General features: G+C 42.2%; 3 protein-coding genes across 6 annotated transcripts in view; all 3 read right to left on the reverse strand.

Annotated features, from left to right (window-relative positions):
• LOC117900139 overlaps positions 1-21,135 on the reverse strand; it is a 43,452-nt gene that overhangs the window by 1,319 nt on the left and 20,998 nt on the right. For all 3 annotated transcript variants that reach the window (XM_034810368.1, XM_034810367.1, XM_034810369.1), the window contains exons 3-5: positions 9,229-9,437; positions 3,063-3,198; positions 1,768-1,901 (exon numbers count right to left, since the gene is read on the reverse strand). In XM_034810368.1, coding sequence (XP_034666259.1) covers positions 1,768-1,901; positions 3,063-3,198; positions 9,229-9,437 — 479 coding nt within the window. The remainder of the gene's footprint in view (positions 1-1,767; positions 1,902-3,062; positions 3,199-9,228; positions 9,438-21,135) is intronic.
• LOC117900140 (antigen 5 like allergen Cul n 1-like) lies at positions 5,324-12,396 on the reverse strand. Of its 2 annotated transcripts, XM_034810370.1 has the most exons (4): positions 12,226-12,396; positions 11,792-12,171; positions 10,955-11,733; positions 5,324-5,333 (listed from the first exon to the last, which is right to left on the reverse strand). In XM_034810370.1, the coding sequence occupies exons 1-3, from the start codon at positions 12,379-12,381 to the stop codon at positions 10,977-10,979; spliced, it is 1,293 nt and encodes a 430-aa protein (XP_034666261.1). In that variant the 5' UTR covers positions 12,382-12,396; the 3' UTR covers positions 5,324-5,333; positions 10,955-10,976. The 2 variants fall into 2 exon arrangements, with proteins under 2 accessions (XP_034666261.1, XP_034666262.1); XM_034810371.1 differs by lacking the exon at positions 5,324-5,333 and having other exon boundaries at positions 11,666-11,725; positions 11,788-12,171.
• On the reverse strand, positions 12,412-13,744 carry LOC117900141. The gene is made up of 3 exons (XM_034810373.1): positions 13,609-13,744; positions 13,161-13,540; positions 12,412-13,088 (listed from the first exon to the last, which is right to left on the reverse strand). Exons 1-3 carry the CDS (start codon positions 13,729-13,731, stop codon positions 12,443-12,445), a joined length of 1,149 nt encoding a protein of 382 aa, XP_034666264.1. The 5' UTR covers positions 13,732-13,744; the 3' UTR covers positions 12,412-12,442.

A 21,135-nucleotide genomic window follows, 5' to 3' on the forward strand; every position in this document is an offset into this window, starting at 1 on the left:
TATTTAAAACAAAAATGAAAAATAGGATCCTCAGTGGGTCACTATGCCGTTTGGCACGTCACACAGCCAGGTGTCTGCCGCTCGTACGGGAAGGTATTTTAAAAGAAATTCCTGGGCCATTATCCTTTTTTGGGGGACTGACTAGGGATGCCATGCTGGGGCATTGGCTTTGATTGACTTCATGGCTGCAAATTAATTTGTCTGTTGCCCCGCAACTACCGGGAATCACCCCCTCGCCACCTGGCTCTTGCAGTACCACTTGAGGTTTTTCTTTCGGAAGGGAATGCCAGCTTGTTTTTCTTTTGTTCCTCTATTTTGGCAGTTGTGCTCTCTCCCTGGAATAGTTGATTGTTGGCTGGCTTTCGTGGTATGTTTCTCTGGCTTATTGTTTAAGCGGATTTTGTGGGCAGCAGAATGGGCTGGTGCTGGGACTGGGTGGAAATAGCGACAGCTCCGCATATCCAATCAACCGACCAACGACCAGCGACCATGGCCAGCTCGTCTCGATAGCTCGACAACCAATTCGTGCATCCAACGCGGAATTGCGGTCTCTTTAGGTATGTGTGTTTGTGGAAGTGTGTGTGTGTGTGTGTGTGTGTGTGTGTGTGTGTGGGTGTGTCGATATGTGTGGGCTTTGTTTTCCTGCCACCACTATGCTCCTATTATGCAGCATCAATAAGCATTGTTTGCCATTGAGTGACGTTGAAATTGGCGCTGCCTGCTCTTCCCCCTGCTGTCTCTCACTCTCTCTCTCACTCTCTCCCTCTCTCTCTCGCACCATGTGAATAAGTTGTATTGTATATGTACATTTGTAAGCTAATTATTTAGGCAGCAGCCTTTTATTATTTAATTTTCCATATGCAAACTAGGTCTTCCGGCACTATTTAGTTTTCCCCGGAAAATCACATATCCCCTAGAGGCAAGAGTTTTATGGATCGCTAACATATTTAACATAGGAAATTCTCAATGCAAAAACAATATTAAATAATAATTCTTAAACACTAGAATTGCCTGCATCGGTAAATTGAATATTTCGAATTTTAGTTTATTCCTTTTTTGGTATTACTTAAAGCTGAATATTCCACTCCTTAATAATTATTAAAAATTTACCAAATTATATTCATTATATATTTATCTTCACTTATTCAGACAGTCCTCGAGCTATCTTCCAATGCCACTCCCATCTCCGGCCCAACTTCAAGAGCTGCTTGCGATTGACACCAACAATTAGTTGGCGTACACGGCGCAGAAATGGAGATGTGTAAAATGCAAAACGTGAAACTGTGAGCTGGGAAAATTGTCCCCGACTCGAGTGCGCTGTCCGCTCTCAATTTGGGTCATTTGCCCAAGCCAAACCCATTCTGAAAATTCCCCAATTGCCATAACGTGTGTATAAAACGTTTCCCGAAACTGTAGAAACCAAAAAAAGAGCGGACTCAATTTGACGTTCGTGCCATTCGGGGGCGGCATAATGTATGGATATGGATGGGTGTGTCGCCAGTGCGTTGATCTCCACGAACGCGTGTGTTTTTCTGGTAATTACAGAGCGGGCTTAACCTGCGCGTTCCCCCAATCCACAGCTATTCCTCCCCACAGCTATTCGGCCAAAAACAGACGCATAAATTCCAGCCAGATGCCAACGCTTAAAAACAAGAAAATTGTGTTTGCATAATTTCGGGCGCATCTAGTGGGAACGAGCGCATGACGCGGGGGCTACGGGCTAGGGTCTAGGGGGCTGCGAGTTTGGGGCTTTTCGATGGTACTCACCTCTTCATTATTCACTGTCCATGTGAGATTGGCCGCGGGCCGGGAGTGTCGCGATGTGCAATTACCTCGCAATATGTCGCCGACCCGGTATCTGGAACGAATTCCCGTTATGAATGGCGCATTGTGCGGTGTCTCTGTAAACGATAGAGCAAAAGAGATGGCATCAGTCATCAGAGGTACATATGTACATGCATGGGGCATCCTCGTGCAAAAGAATGGGTGTGCGGGCAGCGGACAGCAACCCGGCATGACCATTGATTGTCACTATATTTCTGATACACTGCGGCATTGAGAAACCCCCAGAATCTGACCCGAAACTTCTGTCCGGCTGTCCGGCTGTCAATTGAAATCATTGTATATGCGTGTACTCATTCTTGGGGGTGTATCTGATATACCCAGTTCATAATTTAAATATTCGCGAGCACTGGCAAAATCAGTTGAAAGTAAAGCCTGAAGAAATAATCTCAACAGCAGAAAAACATATTCTTATCCACGTTCGCCTGTCAAACTCACTTCTCTTGCTGTCTGTCTGCTTTCCTTAAGAGTCAAAATGAGAATCTACAAACAAACTTTCACCCACTGGCAGCACATGGGACACACATATATGTGTGTTTGTAAACATGAAATAGACACTTTCAAAAGTTTGTCAAGCCAATTTGAGTTTACCTCCGTCAACATATCGAAAGCTCCTTGAAAACACCCCACCCCCCCTGAAAAGCAGTCGCAGTCACAGTCACAGCCACTTCGACAGTTTATTGACCGTCTCTGACTTTGGCTAAACATTTGCACTCGGCTTTCATTTTGTTTGCTCGCCTAAATATCTTCATCTTCATCTCGTTTGCCCGCAAATCTGTTGGTATTTTGTCTGCTTAACTGCCAAAACATTCGAACTTCAAGGGTTTATTTTTAAGTTTCATGTTCACACACAAGCCTCCCAGCCACATCTAACTACCTCCTCGCCTGGCCAATTGAACTCGGCCCTTCCTTCCAACTTCACATTTGGCATTTGGTCAACTGGCAAGTTTGTTCCGGCCATGGCCTCTGGCTCGGTTTAGTTTGATTTCTAGTTTCGTATTGAAAACTTTAACGTCAGGATATACAACTTGAACTGGAAACTAATTTTGTGTCCTATGTAAAGGCTCAAAAGATCAAAATTACTTTAATGTTTACCCCTTATTCTTAGTATTTTCCCGCCATATATTGCTCACTTTGTGTCTTCCTGTCCCCAAAGAGTTACTTCAATGATATCACCAGCATATAATAATGGCCTTTATATGTTTGCCTTTATTACTTACCAATAACCTCCAATTCGGCTGCCGCTATTAATGTATGAAATGAGGGCGCATCCGCAGATACTTCGCAACTGTATTTACCGGATGTTGCCATTGTTACCGCATCCAGCACCACTTGGCTCTCATTCGAGGACACGCGCTGCAAAAGAAAAGGGTGGAGAAAAAAATCAGAACGACGAGGAAGTGACCGAAATAAATTTTTGTTTAAAAAAATTGTACTGAACAAACAAACAAATAAGTATATTTATTTGTATTCGAGTATGCGAGTATGTGTTCGAATCGTCCATAAAATGCCCCCCCACAAACGTATCTCGGAAGGATTCCTTCCGGTTTAAAAATATACGAGCATTCATATATGTACGAGTATCTATATATGTATGTATGTACGTATGTACATATGTACATATGTATGTACATGCATACGGATGTTTTTTGGAGTCAACTTTCATGGGGGGCTTTCAATAATTGAGTTCAAAATATGTACATATATATTCTCTCGTTATTCTCTGGTCAACTTTTCTTTGAATACGTGATTTTTTTAAGCATATGGCACATAAACCTACATATATTAATGAAATAATAAAAGGTTTAAATAATACAAAATTGCGCAGCCTTAATGTTTTTATTTCAATCTTTTTGCTACCTCGATGTGCGGTTTTACTACAAAACCTGGAAATATGAAAATTCTCTATGGGAAAAAAGTGTGTCTAAAGTCTATAACCACATCAAATATTGAGCTTACAGAGCTCGTTAATTCCATACAACTTTTAGATTGTCAAATATTCGTATTCTATTTCGGGGTTTCCATGCTTAAAAAACGAATATGGGGTTTTAGCCATAAAAAACATTTTGGAGTATTTTTATAACATTTTGTTGCCAGTATATTGTATTTTTCGCCATGCTTGTTTTTCCTATTCCAAGTTGTAGGCAAATATTTCTATTCTCTGGCTATTTTTGCCCGGTTGCAGTGATGAAATATTCTTCGAATGCAAAATAATACTATTCTATGTTTTCCCCTTATTTTTCTGTCACATGAAATGGAAAAAGAAATGGGAATGGAAAATGGAAAACGGGAATACATACATACAAACAAAAGCGAAATTCAAATAAATAAAACGTCAACGTATTTCTTTATACGCCTGAATAATTTTCGAAAATTGTGAAACAAGTTAAAAATGCCAATATTTATTGAAAAATATTGGTAGCTGGACCGCTCCCCCAAACCCAAGCCCAGCCACAGTCGCAGCACCAACCGGATCCCGAATCGTGACTAAAAAACAAAGCTCAAGACCCAAAAGGGAATCTAAAATGTTCAATAGTCGAACATTCGTGAGTATGTATTTATTTATGTATTTTTCCGACTACGTAACTGCCATCAAGCGGAAGTTAAAAACCGTGTTTTGATTTGATTGCGCATCGAAATTTCACATGTGTCTGCCCATCCTCCCAGCTTCCGCATCCTCTGCTGTTAACTGAAGCATTTGGTTTGGTTCAGTTTGAATGCCCCCAAAATGCAAATGTTTTACATCGTTGAGGCCGCAGCGCGTTTAGTTTAGTTTAATTTATTTAGTTTTGTTCCTTTGTTCGTTTTATTGGCTGCGCACATGGCATAAGGTACAGTGTAGCCAGAATCTCAGTGGGGGGTTGTGTTTTGTTTGGTAGATTTATTGGAATTTCAGGCATCAAATGGGATGAGCGGTATGACCAGTACGATCAGATGGGTCACTGACAATATTTAACAATATTAAACGGGAAGGGACGTGTGAGACGCTTCTTACGCGTCACAACTTTTATACCCGGTACTCAGTACTACATCTGTGCTTTAGCGATTTTTTTTTTAAATTTTACATTTTTTCTTCATTTGTCATCTACATCAACAACACTTATCCCGCCAACACGCTCCTTTAGCTCGCCCCCTTCCCTAGAGCCACACACTGCAGAGTCATGGCAGAGGCAAAGGCGCGGCAGAGGCAGAGGCCGCACACTGCAGAGTGTGAATGAGAGAATGTGAAAAAAACAACAAACAACAAAAGCTGCTGGACGGGGTGGACTTAGCCACTGCAAATTAATTTCTTCATTCTGGCTATAATAATGATCCATTCGGATCCCAATTCGGGCGTTTTCAGTATTCTTTTATCTTCAAAATTGTAAATACCACAGCTTTTTCGCCCTTTTGGGGGGCGGAAGGGGGTGGCTCCTCTTTTAAATACTCTTATATCTGTGTAAGCATACAGCAGTCTAGAAGCAAAACTTGGTGGCTCTAGCTTTTATGGTCTCTGAGAACTAGCCGACAAAAAAGACAGACAGACGGACGGACGGACAGATGGGCTGACGGACGGACAGGCAGATATGGTTATATCGACTCGGCTATTGATGCTGATCAAGAATATATATACTTTATGGGGTCGGAAACGTTTCCTTATGTGCGTTACATGCATTCACTTTTGTGCCCCAATACAAAATACTCTATGAACTCTTCGAGTACCGTGTATAAAAATATGCACGTTTAGACTTTAGAAAAATATTTTAGAAAATGTTTAGATATGTAGCTACCAGTTCAACGCCTTTCTTGGTCACCGGTTTCGATTGTTTTTTAATTGGTCTGAGATTTGACGAAGTTTGTTTTGTGATTTCTTTTATTATTAATTCCGTTTTTAATATCGTAAATGAATTAATAAAGCAGCAAAAACTTGCAAATGGAACTTATATAAGTTTTTTTGAAACCATTTTCTGTGTTTCCATGTTTCTGGCTTAAGCAATGTTTTTAATTATGGAGTTATAAGTGCGTATAATGTTTGGAAAGCTTATCTGGATTGGATAGAAAATATTAATAAGAATTTATTTTTGGTAGAATTGTTCTGTTACACTTAATATTATAAAACTGTAGCAAGTTATTTGTTTCAAGCATTATATCTTTTGAATAAGTATAGTACCAAACTATACTATTTGGTTAGTGGTATCGTCCACGACACCGATACATCTAGTGGAGATCCCAATAGGTTAAGTAGATCACTAAGAACTATCGATAGGCGGGAAATCAGCGATTTGCGGGGAATAAATAGACACTTCGATTGTACTCAGCGTGCGGACACCGATACATCGAGTGGAGATAACAATAGGTTAAGTCGATCACTAAAAACTATCGATAGGCGGGAAATCAAGACACTTCGACTGTAATCAGCGTGCGGACCGGTCGTATAAAAAAGGAAGTAATAAAAAGTATAAAAAAGTATAATAGCTGACTGAGAATCCAAATTTGTGTCCCTTTCTCGGTTTTCCATGGGCCTCCTACAAAACGGAGCTCAAGCTGGCTGTGCTAATGCAATCAATTTTCACTGACTTTCAAAGTGCTAAACAGTAAAGACAAAACTGAATAAAATCTAATCGAATAAACCAAAATCTGTGCGGACAAAACCTAAAGGTAAGCGAGATGCTCGTAACTATGCAGGTTTCTCTGAAGTTTTGACAGTCTTCTAGATCATGCCTTTGCGACGAAGCATTAGGAATGAGCTTGCTGCCACCCAAGATGATACCAGTAGTGCCGTACTACGTCCTACTACCCACCGTGCTGCCAGTGCTGCTGCACAGCGTGATGGCCTTGAAGCTCGACAAGTAGTTCGGCGGACGATTCTAAATCGCATAAGGAATCGGCGTGCTGCCACCGCCACCCGGAATGCTACTAGTAGCGCCGTACAACGTCCTGCAGAACGTCTTGCATACCACCGTGCTGCCAGGGCTGCCACCGCCACCCGAAATGCTACTAGTAGCGCCGCACAACGTCCTGCAACCCACCGTGCTGCCAGGGCTACCACCGCCACCCGAAATGCTACTAGCAGCGCCGTGCAACGTCCTGCAACCGATCGCATAAGGAATCGGCGTGCCGCCACCGCCACCCGAAATGCTACTAGTAACGCCGTAATTCCTGCAACCCACCGTGCTGCCAGGGCTGCCACCGCCACCCGAAATGCTCCTAGTAACGCCGTACAACGTCCTGCAACCCATCGTGCAGCCAGGGCTGCCACCGCCACCCGAAATGCTACTAGTAGCGCTGCACAACGTCCTGCAACCCATGCTGCTGTCAGTACTGCTGTACAGCGTTTTCATCTTCAAGCTCAAGAAATGTATTTTCGGATGAATGCAAATGACACTGAACTTCAAAATTTCGCCATAGTTCCACAGTACCCTGTACCCGTCTACAGGCCACAGAATCTGGAGCGTTTTCCTCCGCCTCAGTCTCGGGGCGGTGGCGCCAATGGACGTCTTGGTCGTGAGCTGAACGAAATAATGCTCAATCCAACGGACGGTTGCCAAGTGGAGATCATTGGAGACGATATAACCCACTGGAACTGCATCATTCTCGGCCCTTCCAATTCTCCCTACGAGGGAGGGCACTTTGAATTAGATATCTTATTTCCAGATAACTACCCGTATGCCGCGCCTCATGTACAATTTATGACTCCGATTTATCACTGCAACATCAGCAGAGGCGGCCACATTGTATGCCTGGACATACTATCGCACAACTGGTCGTCTATCTTGACTGTAGATAAAGTTCTCCTATCGATCATGTCGCTGATAGCAGATCCCAATCCTGACGACCCCGTGAATATCGTAGCTGCCAACATGTACAAGTCGGACCGAGAGCAGCACGACCGAATCGCCAGAGAGTGGACCACGCTCCACGCCTTGCCATTAACTCGAATTTGATAAGCATGCACAAAATGCACAGTAACACCACCCAGAATACTCACATTCATACAAATATCAGAATTTGTATGACAATTTTCTGAAGGTATTTAACAAAAGCTACATAGTGTCTTCTACATAAGCATTCTACATCATCCTCTCCTGAAGCTTGTTACGTAAATATGTATGTACATGAAAGTGGTTAATAAAATATATAAGAAATCTAGGGCCTCTTACAAAAGCAATGTTGTCTGATTAAATGCATTTGTGGTAGCGCACATTTTTAAATGTGACGAAATTAAAATTAACTTAAGAACATAGAAAAACTTGTAAGAAATACTATCCTAATAGTATTTTATATGTTACATTTGAAAAAAATTTTAATTTATTTAAATTTTATAGTTAAATATTTTAAGAATATTGAGAAGGGACGTGTGAGACGCTTCTTACGCGTCACAACTTTAAAACCCGGTACCAAGTAAGAAATCTGTACCTTAGTGTTTTTTTTTTAATTTAAAATTTTACATACTTATATTACATTTTTTTCTACATATTTTATCTACATCACACTACACGAAGCAGAGTGTAGATGAGAAAATGTGCAAAAAACTAAAAAAAAAAAAAAAAATGGACGGTGTGGGCGATCCAATGATCCAATCTGATCCCAATTCGGTGACCTGATAGATATGGACATTCCCTAAATCCGTTATTCCGCACAAGTACAATATACCCTATTTACTCTTCGAGTACCGGGTATAAAAAAGGGTACTGAGAACTGTGTTGAGTGGTTTAATTGTCACCTATATACTGTAATAACAGATGGAGATTTCTCCGAAATTTCTCTGCAATGTGAAATGAATACAAAACAGAGTATTATAATCTTGGATTGAAATCAGCTGTCAAAGAATAAATAATGTTGATTTTTAATCTAACAGATTTAAACCAATTCTAATTACGATTTCCGAATTCTATAAAAAAAGTACAAGAAGTGTAAAGTAAAAATGAACACAAGTAAAGAACGAAAATTCTAGCCCTTTATAAATGTGTTGTTATTTGGTCTTTGCTAGATTCTCTTACATTATTTATCAACACCTCCTACAAATACAGAAAGTGTTAGATTTGCTTTTGTCGCTTTTCTTTGTTCCGGTTGTTTGTATGCGGAATGAACACTTGCCACATGTGCTGTTTGTTACTCGCACTCAGATTGCCATTGTGTCCCACAACCAAATGGAGAACGAACAGAAATCGCACTTGTTCGTTACTCTTTTTCAAGGACAGCGTTCAGCTGTTGTATGCAATTTCGTTGTCACAGGTGATGTGGATTCATGGCATGGATTCAGAGTTGCTGAAATGTGTCGCTAAAATCGGATCTAGTCGGAAAAAATTCGACTGCAATGTTGAAGGTAATGCTAATGTGTTTAAGTTTCTAGCATTTAAGAAACGAATATTCAGGCACTAAAGTCTTCTCGAATCTTCGACTTACCCGCACTTTAACACCCGGAAAATGAAAGACCTTCATGGGCGGAGTCTCCTTTGGGGTGTATCGATAGAACTCCCGCCTGCCCTTGTACCACTTCACCGAGTACAGGCTGTCGTCCTCGATGTCGTAAAAGCATTTCAGTATGCCCTTCTCTCCACGCCGCACCGCGTGTGGCACTCGCACCCGTACATCTCTCAGGGCGCTTGCTAGCTCTGAAATTAAACAATAATAGCAGCAATGAATATAAGCCTTCGACAATTATATTTAATTATTTAAATCCATAATGCTCTCAGCGCGATGTGGCGGAAAACGGAAAACAGACTAAGTAAACAGCACCCTCGGGTAATATCAAACAAAAATCAACTGGAAGCGACGTACAAAAATCATCGCATTTCCCATTTTTAATTTACAATTTGAATTTATTTTATTATCAATTTCAATTTTTTCCGCTGTTGTTCTGTTTTTGTATCTACATTTTGGTTTACGGCTTTGCGCATAATTTATGACATGCATTTTTTGTTTTATTATTTTTATTAAATAAATCCCAAACGGATTTTATTGACTCGACAATGCCCATGACGTTTTAGAAGGCTGTGCGTTGGCGTGAATACTCTTTCGGCATGAAGAGTATATTAAATATGGAGAATATTGAGTATCTACAGCTAATAACAAAAGTTCAGGTAAAGGTAAAGGCAAATAACGATATACAGATGTGGTAGAAAATATTAAGAAGTTTCGTAAATGTTTAATATCGAAATTTTGTTTAACTAATTATGCACATTTATTTGACATGAAGTTAGTGTATCCCAATATCGACTTAATACTGATGAGAGCAATGACTATTTTAATATCTATTCGGATCACGTATTGACATGACTTTCGGCATGGTTTATGCCACAAATCTCTAACTGACTGAAGCCCTACAGACATCTGGTCTACACATTTCAACAACATATACTCGGGCTTATATGTATGTACATATGTACATACATACATATGTACATACATATGTACATACAATATATACGTTCCCCGCTACTGACATTCGTGAGCATGTGCGATGCCTTGTTTTATTGTCAGTGAGCTCTCTTTTTTAGGCCCAGGCCATAACATTATAAATCAGCTTATAACCAGCAGAGAGAAAAAAAGTATCTTCTTCCCAATTTCACGCCCTTCACCTTTTTGAATTTATTGCCCTGCCCCAATAAAATATGAATAAATCGTTGCCTGATTAAGTGTGATGAAATTAAAAATCCCTTTTACCCACTCAATGGGGAATGTCATAAAAGTTGAACAACGTCCAAAGCCGATCAAACATTTGTCGGAATATCCTAAGCCTTTCCCTTTTGCATGTACTTTAAATTGCTTAAATGTATGAGCCGATGATGGGTATTAAACAGTTGCAAAAATTTATATTAAATGGGATTTAAAATTAAACTGAAAGGAACATCAAAGAAGGGGACTTTACCAGATCAAAATAAAACAATTAACATTAATTTTAAAGGTCATTCATTAAATTATAAAAGGTTACGTGGGATAGCCGAGACTCGGCTCCAAAACTGGGTCTTTCAGGTATTGATTGATGGAGGTATTTCTACAACAGCATAAATGTTCACTCTCATACAGGATATCTGAAACTGAAACTAATTTAACGTAATATTTCAGACTGCCATTTCGCTCTATTTTGGATGATTCTTGTTATAATTTGGATTCTCCTTAAAACAAATACGTTCATACAAATTGCAAATAAATTAGAAACAATAAAACTTTAATTTGCACGGTGTCGTGGTGCAAGTGTCACAGGGATCCACATCATGGACGTAATCGGAGAAGTCATACTCCGCGCTGGTTAACTCTTGTGAATTGATTCGAGGCCTCGGACGTGCTCTTCTTTTTATAGATCCTGCTGTCCTAAGAATTTTGAAACCGAATAAACTCAAAAAGGGTGGGGGTGGATGAAAATATGGTGGCGGGGATGGGTATGGGAGAGAAGGACCAGGTGGTGGCATACGCGGGTTTCTCGGTATTTTTGGTGGTTTGTATTTTTTACCGATGGGGTAGGGAGGAAGTGGTTCCTGAGGAGGTGGAAAAGTAAATGGAGGAAGTGTAGGATCTGTTGGATATGATGGATATGGAGGAGGCTGTGAAGGATATCCAGGATATGTAGGATAGGAGGGATTTCCAGGAGATGGAGGATACTGAGGATATCCAGGATATCCAGGTGTTGGCGTATGTCCTTCAGAATCAGTTCCGTAACATTTTGTAGCGCGTTCCATTGCATGGCATAGTTGGGGGTAGACCTGGCTGCGGCCTGAGTAACACTTTTCCCCTGCATGTGAGTATGCCGCCTCATACACGGGATTCAAGTGGGAGGCCACCCGAATGGTGCAGCTATAAATGCACTTCAGCAGCTGATGCGTCATTGGACCAATGGTGAAGCGACTGATGGCGCATCCAAAACGATCACACCGATCGCGTACCATTTGTAGAAAGTATGCTGCTGTTGCTCTGTGTGCACAATAAATGTTTCATTTAAATGTATGTTTATCCTCTATATCCTGCTTACCCAGCTGAAGGATCTTGCAAATGCTGAGGCAGTGCATTGTTTAACTGGCTGGTCCAGCTCTCCAGCTGTTTTCTTAGTAGAATATTGCTGGGCTGAATGCAGTCAGAGCTTTCCAAAGCTTCGTTCTGGCCGGTCCACAAAAAAAGTGGCGTTGTGGCACACAAAAGCTTCTCCAATTGACACATCCTTACGGCCGCCTCGGCCACTTTCGCCAGATCTACGTCCCACTGCATTGTCAACATTCGCGCTGCCCTGGGCAATGCCGTAAATCCACCTGCTACTTTGTTTCTCAAATCATTATGGATATGCGTGATCATTTCCATGTCATTTTTTGTCATTTGCACAAGTTCTGAAGCCGCGGAGCACGTGCTGTAAAATCTCTGCAATCATCTCTCCTAATTGTTGGGCACGATGTCTATGGGATTTGCACTCACCCCTTGATCTTTGCAAAGTATGTGGAGGCGCCCCTGCTCGCACAACCTTGTGTCGCACCATTTATTTGCATTAATAGTCCACGGCAAAGAGAGCAGCAGCCACAACCACATTATGGCAGGTGGTTGTAGACTCTGACTGCTAAAACGTGTTTCCATGGCCGTATCTTATATTCATGTTACATTGACCATGGACAATTGCAAACGGATTTACTACAAATTAGAAGCAATGATATTTTAAGTTGCATGTTGTCGTTGTGCAGGTGTCACAGGGATCCACATCATGAATGTAATCGGAAAAGTCATACTCCGCGCTGGTTAGCTCTTGTGAATTGATTCGGGGCCTCGGCCGGGCTCTCTTTCGAGATGCTCCAGCTGTTCGAGCTGTCCTGAGAGTCCTTGGCACCAAAAAGGGAGGAGGGTGAATATAGTAAGGTGGCGGTGATGGGGCTGGAAAAGCAGGACCAGGTGCAGGCACAGCCGGGTTTTTCGGTATTGGTGGTGGCTTGTAATTTTTATCCGGCGGGTAGGAAGGAATCGTGCATGGAGTGGGACAGTCCGCAGGTGGAGGTTGTGTAGGATGTGGACGTGGCTTGTCTTCCTTAGTTGCGTTGCATGACGAGGCGCGTTCTCTCTTGTGACACAGGTTGGGGTAAGCTGGGTTGGTGCCCAACTTACAGTTTACACCTGAGTCTGCCGACGTCACATACACGGGATTATAAGGGGTGGATATTTCCATGGTGCAGCTATAAACGCATTTCATTAGCTGATACGCGACTTTATCTGATTCGGTAAAGCAAGTGATGGCGCATCCAAAACGGTTACATTTATCGCGCACCATTTGAAGAAAGTACGCCGATGCTTGCCTACATAATGCATTGAATTTCATTAAATATAATATGTATAGCCACGCCCATGCATGTTCCAGATGTGCTTACCCGGACAAGGGATCCTGCAAATGGTAATCCCGTGCATAGTTTCCCTGTCTCTTCCAGTCGTCGATTTGTTTCTTGAGTATAACCTTGCCGGGCCACTGGCAGCTTTTGGCTTCCATAGCTTCATTCTGGCCGGTATACGAATGCTCTGGCGTTGTGGCACAATAAAGCTTCTTAATTTGACACATCCTTACTGCCGCCTCGGCCACCTTCGCCAGATCTAGGTCCCACTTCATCGTCAACATTCTGGCTGCCTTGGGCAACTTTAAATAGCCACCTGCCACTTTGTTTCTTAACTCGTTATGTTCGTTCGTAATCAAATCAATTTCTTCCAAGGTGAAGGGTATGACCTTTGCTTCCTTAGGACACGTGCTGTAAAATTGCTATCATCCCATTCGAGTGGGCATCTCCATGTCGATGATCAGCATATGTGCATGTGATTTGTACTCACCCCCTTATCTCTGCAAAGTACATGCAAGCGGTCCTGATCGCACAACCTTGAATCGCACCACTCATTTTCTTCACTCTTTGAAGTAATAATCCACGGAAAAGAGAGCAGCAACCACAACCTCATTTTGGCTGTCAGGTGGCTGTCGATGTGGCCGCAGACTCTGGCTCTTCCAATAACTTTTCTTATGGCCGTATCTAATGTTTGCCATGGCCAATTGCTGATTTGAACGCTTCATCGACATACTTTAATTCTTTAAAATTCTTTACAGGATTTATTTGCATATGAAACAAGGATCCATATTCGAATAAACTCTTTTGATGCACTTTAAATAATCTCCTTCCATCCAGACACACTTTTCACTCCATCCAAACATGTTTAACCATCAGATTCGTAGTTCCACAGTCGCCTTGCCCTCTCCTTGCTATTATATTCCAACTTTCCTTCATGGTTCCCGTTAATTGAGAGACACCCCGACTCCAGTGTCCTTTAACGCCTTTTGCTGGTGTACGGCTTGTCTGGGGTCTCGTTTCATGCCACACTAAATAGACAAGGTTGTAACAATCCGGCTGCAAATGAATGTCCAAACAATCAAACACCCCACCCACTCACCGCATCCCCCTGTGTGGTGGCGGTGGTGCATTGTAAATCCCATCAAATAACTGTAATTGCAAAGTTTTTACTGCTAGACACGAGCCGCACGCCTACCAACAGCAACAGCCATAGCCATAGCCAGAGCCACAACGGGTCGTGGCACAAGCGTCTGTGCCAAGAACAATGCACATGCAACCCGGCCATTTGTCTGCGCAGCGGAAGAGTACGAGAGGAGCTGGAGCTGGGAGCCCAAGTGGAGGTGAAGTCGACTTCGGGAGGCGCCTCACAACGTGTGCAATAAATATGAATAACGAGCACAACGTGAGTGGCACACAAAGTAGAAACGAGACCGCACTCCACGCTGGCAGTGAAAAGGCAGCTCCAGCCCACAAAACAGAGCACTCGGCAAACGGACTGGAGTCCCTTTGGGGAGCATCCCACCTCATTGTTGGGGCGACACGCGGCAGCAAATATTTGCATTGGCCCAAAAGAGGGGCGAAGGTCCCTGGTCTTCTGGCGTTCGTTTTTGTTTAAGTCTTGTTTATGCAACATGCATGGCATATTTTAAGAAGCTGACAAGCTGTGGCAAGCCCGAGTGTGGGTCCAGCTTGAGTGTCAAACAAATGTCCGGCCGAGTTCTGTTGCCACAGTCCTGCGTGATTTGCACCATCAAACCACCGCCAGAGTGGGATTGCAATGGAGAAATCCACTCACCGAAAGTGACTTTAGTTAACAGATTGCTCAGAGAATATTCATACCTTGCGAACCCTGGCTCAACTGGATCTTCTTTCCTTATTTATGCACTGATCCACACGGTATTCATAAGTCTACCTAACTACAGACCAAGTTGCACTTTTTCTATCCATTTTAGTTGCAAAAATTATGACACATTCTGTCAAACATATTTTTCTTGCCCCACTGCCACTTAATTGAAACTTTAAATACCAAAAAAAAAGAGAAGAGAAAATTAAACTTTGTGCAAAGTAGCAGACCCCACATCATGCCCCGCAACCGAGTGACCTGAACTTGCACATAATTTCCATTCCACATGAACTCCCTGGCCGAGAGAGCAGCATTTGCCTGAGTGACCACACAGTTTTCACTAAGAAACTGGCGAATAGCTATAAGTTTGCCCGTTCGAGAGGGAGGCCTGGCCAAGTGAAAACTTTGCAACGTCCAAGTTTATGGAGCTTGGCTTTTGAAATGTGCACAACGTCGTGATACACTTATGCAACAGATGGGCAAAGCGCCTCAGACTCTTGGCCAGAACATGGAATTTTAATTTTCTATTAGCCGTGCAGTGCAGTGAAGTTCACAAAACTTTTGGGCACTTCTTCCTGGGTTGCAGTCGCGGTGGTGGGAGTATTTCAGACTTGCCGAACAATTACCCTTCAACCCAGCAAGCCTGTACGATTATATCTGCATCTTTGACACTGTCGGTGTCGGGAAATCTGCAAAATCTGGCGCCAAATTCATCATCATTTGCAATGCCACTGCGAGGACATTAAAAATTGAAAATCATACGAAAATCGTAACTCGAGCTGACAGCAAATTCCACCCCAAGAAAACAGATCCGATAGCTGAATGGGGGCCGGCCCGCGTATGTCTTCACTCCCGCTCGAGCGTATCGAGCACTATTTGTGTACAGTCATTATTCAGTCAGATTTGACTTCCATCTGGGGTTATCAGACTACCCCACAGACCCACGATTCCGAAAGCCCCATAGTGGGGGGGAAGTTCTGTTTACTCAGGCGAACTTGACGCCATCGTGTCGGGGATGCTCGTCTCGACGAATGTCGTGGAGGGGGTTTTTCATGGGGGTGGCTTGAAAAATTGTTGACAATTTCTGCTTAATGCATTTTTACGTCACTTCTTTTGGTTGGCGAAAATGAATGCTGCTGCTGTTCCTGCTGTTGCTCCATGAGCCCCGGCTCCGTTTGTTTGTCCTCCTCAAACACAGGCACTCACTCAGTCAGTCAGTCAGTCAGGCAGTCCACTCCGCCCACATGTGCGCCTGCCACATGTGCAGCACTCGTTTCATGCATTTCCAGTACTAGCAGCTCGGAGTTCTGACCAAGTCGGTTATCCCTGTTGTCTTTGCCGCCTCGTTGGAGCCATTCAACGACAATATTCATGTCTCCCAGCGCCCTTTGTGTCGCTCTGTCTCTGTGTCTATCCCCCTTTTGTGTTGATTATGAAATTTAAGCACAAAAACCTCCTGCCAGACTGGCTGCCTGCCATGTCCTCCCTTTCTGTTTATTCTCATAGTCGAGGACGCTCCTTCACCCATCAGCCATCGCCCAGCCATCACCCATCAACCCTCTCCACTGCCCGCTTTAAGAGTCGTGAATTTGTCTCGGTTTTGGTGTTTGCCATTTAATGGCACATTTCCCGCTTTTCCTCACAGACAAATTGTAGTCGTTTCGGTTGGGGGTTTTTCATTAAATTTAATGCATTCAGTTCTATAATTGTGACCAGATTTCTTTGAATAGAAATGTCAAGAGCAAAAACACTCAGTTCAACATTGAAAATGTCCGTTAGTAGATTATTTTACGGCAGTGTTAGTTTTGTTCCCAAATGTTTTCTTAGCAAAGAAATTAATTTTTCCAGGTATGAATAATTTGGAAATAGGTTCAATCATTAAATAAAATTAATATATGGATATCTCAGTCGTTGTCTAAGTCATTATCTAATAAAAAGATATGGCATCAACAGTTTTATCATTTCGAAATTCCCCTGTCCTCTAGTCTACTTTCGTTTCTTCTCAGAGAAAGTGAAAGAAGTCATAAGAAACCGTCCGAGATCCAACAAGTTCTAGCCACTCGTCTTTAATGGCATACCCAAAGCCAAGCCAACATCCTTGGCCATTTATTTAAAAACTAAATAAGACAAGCATCGCTAAATCGCCGACTAAGCTCATAAAATCCACCGAACAAGTGCACAAGTGTAAAGCAACGTGGGAAATGTTCAAGTATGGGGAAGGGGAAAAAGATTGAAAGTGGAAGGACACCAGTGGAAGAATAGTTGGGTGTGGGTCACGAGGTGAAATGCCATGAAAAAGTGCAAAGAATCAAACAAATGAAAGAGAGACACTTGCACACAGACTGGGGGCTGAAGTAGAGCCATAAATGAAATAAAAAGCAAACCCCGAAAAATTGCAGAGTGTGAGAGCAAAAAAAAAGTAGTGAACAGCGTTTCATGTGTCGTTTCTTCGTATTTCCGCACCCTCTGCACCCTTACAATCCTTTCGGCGATCCAACCCCACCTTGCACCCACGACTCTCTCTCCCTCTCTCTTTTGTGCATCGTTTCTAATCTAACACTGAAAATTGTGCAGGAATTTGTTGCAATGAGCTTTTTATTATCCATTTTCGCTCCTCACTCTATCTCACCCTTTCACACACTCACAATCCCTCTCACACACACAGGCATGTGTGCCTTTGTGGATGTTATACTTGGACTTCTCTTTTTTTGGAGGATTTTTGCACGCTTTTGCATTCCTTTCCGATCCAAGAGGCGAAAATTGCAGTGCCAGCGTGTTTCCTCGTATGGAGGTGCACAGGTGAAAATTTATACTCCTCGCATTCGCATTGTGACCGTGTTGCCACGCCTCCTCCTCCGCCTCCAACCAAACAGCATACAGTGCCAGAGCCACAACCATGGGCCCACTCTTAGGTACAAGCCCATGGCCCCGGCCAGACGTTCAAATTATTTGAGGATTTGTTAAATTTATTTTTTGCTTCTTTGCCATTCTATTTTATTTTTTTATACAATTTGTCGTGGCAAAGCGGACAAAATGGGGCACACAAGTGTCTGTTAAATGGTCGTTTAGGCCGAGGGGGACTCGGTTTGCCTTGACGAAGCGGCTCCAAGGCGCCCTTTTTTTCGTTGGCGAAAAGAGCTGCTGACTTGTTGACCTGTAAATAACTTGAGTTTAACGAAGAGATTAACGTTCCACTTTCGTTGGTGAACACTTTTATATACACATTTTTTTTGGCTGAGATACGATGGGAATATGGGAGAATAAAAAAGAACAGAACAGCGGACAGTGGGTGGTAGAATGGAAAAGATGCAGCTATGGAATTGTGTAGCCAAAAGGGAAATAGGGGTAAGAATTTAGTGTATAATTTAGACATTTAGAGGCTCTTTTTGTCCAAAGTAATATCCACTATGTTCTGAGTTAGATCCTTCTTTTCTATGCTTTGAATTACTTTCATTTTAGTGCATAATTTATAGCCGTATGAAAATTTCCTCCAGCATACATACATCAAAATTATCATAAATATTGTACCATAAAAACTATTGCGGAGATCAGATCAGGGAAAATTGCAAAGCATTACCAAGCAACCCCTATGCTATTTTATTTATCTTTATTTTCTAATCTCCCCCACTCAATGCAATTTAGCGACTCCACCCCCGCAATTCACCCCTAGGATTAACCCTCCCCCGCACAGCGTGAGACGGAGAGTGAGAGATAAAGAGACGGGGGATGACTCGGAGCACACGTAATTTTTAATTTACCATGACATAAATCGTATAAAACTGTCAAAGTCACTAAAAGCAAGAAGCAACAGCCTGCTCCCTGTGTCGGCGACGTTCTTTGTCCTTCTCGACCTCCTTCTGGGCACAAATTATGTCTCAAATACACAGAAGGGTGTCGAAAGCCAACAGAGGAGCAACCAAAAAAAATTTAGGGAAAAAACACAAGAGAGAGCAACAAGAAATGCTTCGAAACAAAACACAGTAGAGAGAACGTTGCCAGAGCTACGCCAAACATCCGCATCCCTCTGGCAGGATGCCGGCTAAGGCTTAGACTGGCATTAATAAGTAAATCTTCAACATGTGACGGCTATCAGTGGCACTTCCGCTTTCCCATTGCCCCAAAACTTCCGCCCACCCACTGCTCACCACCCACTACCCACTCCACCCACTCGAAGTAAACCGAAGCCATTTATATTTTATCTTGTCGTTGTCGTCGTCGTCGACGTTGGTTCTACTGAAGCGAACTTCTCTAAAGTTCCTTCTCCTACAAAATGAAGTCGCCAGGCCACATGGAAGTTTCCCCGTCTGTTTGGGCTGGGGGAAATGGGAATTCCATTGAATGTATTCTCTCTGGATGTGTGGGTCTTGTCAGTGCCGGAAGTTGCAATTCCTGCTCTCAATGCCTATAAATTTAACTTAGTCTTTTGTGAAACTTCTTCTCCTTCTCCAGTGTCCGCTGTGTCGCCTGGCCTGTTGTGTTATCCCATTTGTCCTGGTAGAGCGGGCTTTGTCTTGACCAGAAGCCCATTACATATACTCCTCGTCTTAACACTTCGACTGTTGATTTTCGGCAGAGGATTGCATTAGTTTAATTAGGTGAACAGAAGTGACAGGAACTAAGATAGATGTGGTCGCTTTGACGGGTCAGACTTTGAGCCCACAAAGTTGGCCATTTAAATGTTTAATGAAGTTTTCCGACTCCATTGCAAAATAATTTTCTAGCATGAATAAGAAATTACAAGACGGTCAGGTAAATAGAGGAACAACAACTTCATAAGCCAATCGTTAGAGTTTATTTGTGCAATGCAAATCAAAACTAAAAAACAAATTTTAATAAACTTATTAAACAAAGCAAAACTACATTGTTGAATAAAATAAATACAAAATAATTAAATTTAATTTCGACAATTGTATTCTCAATTGATTTGACTGCAGGTGTAAAATCATAAAAAAAATGTGTTTAAATATTCTGTAAAAATAAATGGAATTAAAACAGAATGTAAATTTCCTTCCATCAATTACTTAAAATATTTAAAACTCCGCTTACAATGTAAGACTTAAATCTTTTTAATTATTCACAAATTTTGTAAAAATTAATTTATTGATTAGAACTCACAGAAAAGTTTCTATCGAAATACTTAAAACTATTACTTTTAACCGGAATTCCATTGTAATTATTCACTACAACAATATGTAGAGGAGTTTAGATCTGAAAGGGTATGCGGACAAGAAAGAAACAGAGATGAAGATGTCTGTCACTGACGTTATGATAACCCAGTGACAGATATTTGCCAATTCGGACAAGAGCAGCAGGCGGGTGGTTCTAAGGCGCACTGGGTTGGTGGTTGGAGCGTTTCCTTGTGTAAATCAATTGATTGGCAATGCGTTTTGATTGCCAGCCAAAATTTGGCATAGACACGCGATGGGGTGAGGGGCGGGGGAGAGGGTGAGGTCTGAGGCCGGAGAAGATTTGTGGCCGAGGGTGAATCGGTTTTACTGCCTTGCGGGGGAGGACGGAAATCCGAATGGGAATGAATGCTTCTCCATTTAATATATTAATGCTCGACATGCACCACCAATGTGCTTTATTGTCTAGAAATCAGCCAGAAAGCAGCCAGCAGGCCGGGAGTGCCCTGTCGACAGCCGACAGGCTTCGAAATCGCAAATTAAAGCAGTTTGCGTTAATTTCCACTCTACCCCACACTACACTACTGCGGCTGCTGCTGCAGTTCAATGGCACAAATAACCAATATGGGGGAAATCAGCCAAAATTGGGTTGTCCTTGCTTTCAGTCGGGGCTTCAGACGAACTTCTGGCTCTGAGCTGACAGCACTTAATTCGCTTTGATTTGTTCCGACTGCTTAACGGCGAAACTTCATTGTGAAAATGGGTAAACGGAAGGGAACTTTTCATTTGAATGGGAGGCGCCTTCAGCTGGAATATTCATTTATCCTTTCACAATAAATTTGTAATTAATTTCATGGTAATTTTAGGCTAATGTTTACCTAGTAGAGCGTTCATTTGATCCCATTTTTTCTAGTTGCTTATTTAGCGACATCCTGGAATATGATCCTCTTTTTTTTTTTGTAAAAGTTGTTCCCATTCTTCCCAATTTTTTTCTAGACTTTTTTATCAGGCTTTACATCAAAAAAGTATTTCTATCAAAATAATAAAA

Source organism: Drosophila subobscura, chromosome U (assembly GCF_008121235.1).
Source record: "Drosophila subobscura isolate 14011-0131.10 chromosome U, UCBerk_Dsub_1.0, whole genome shotgun sequence".
Taxonomy (NCBI): Eukaryota; Metazoa; Arthropoda; class Insecta; order Diptera; family Drosophilidae; genus Drosophila; species Drosophila subobscura.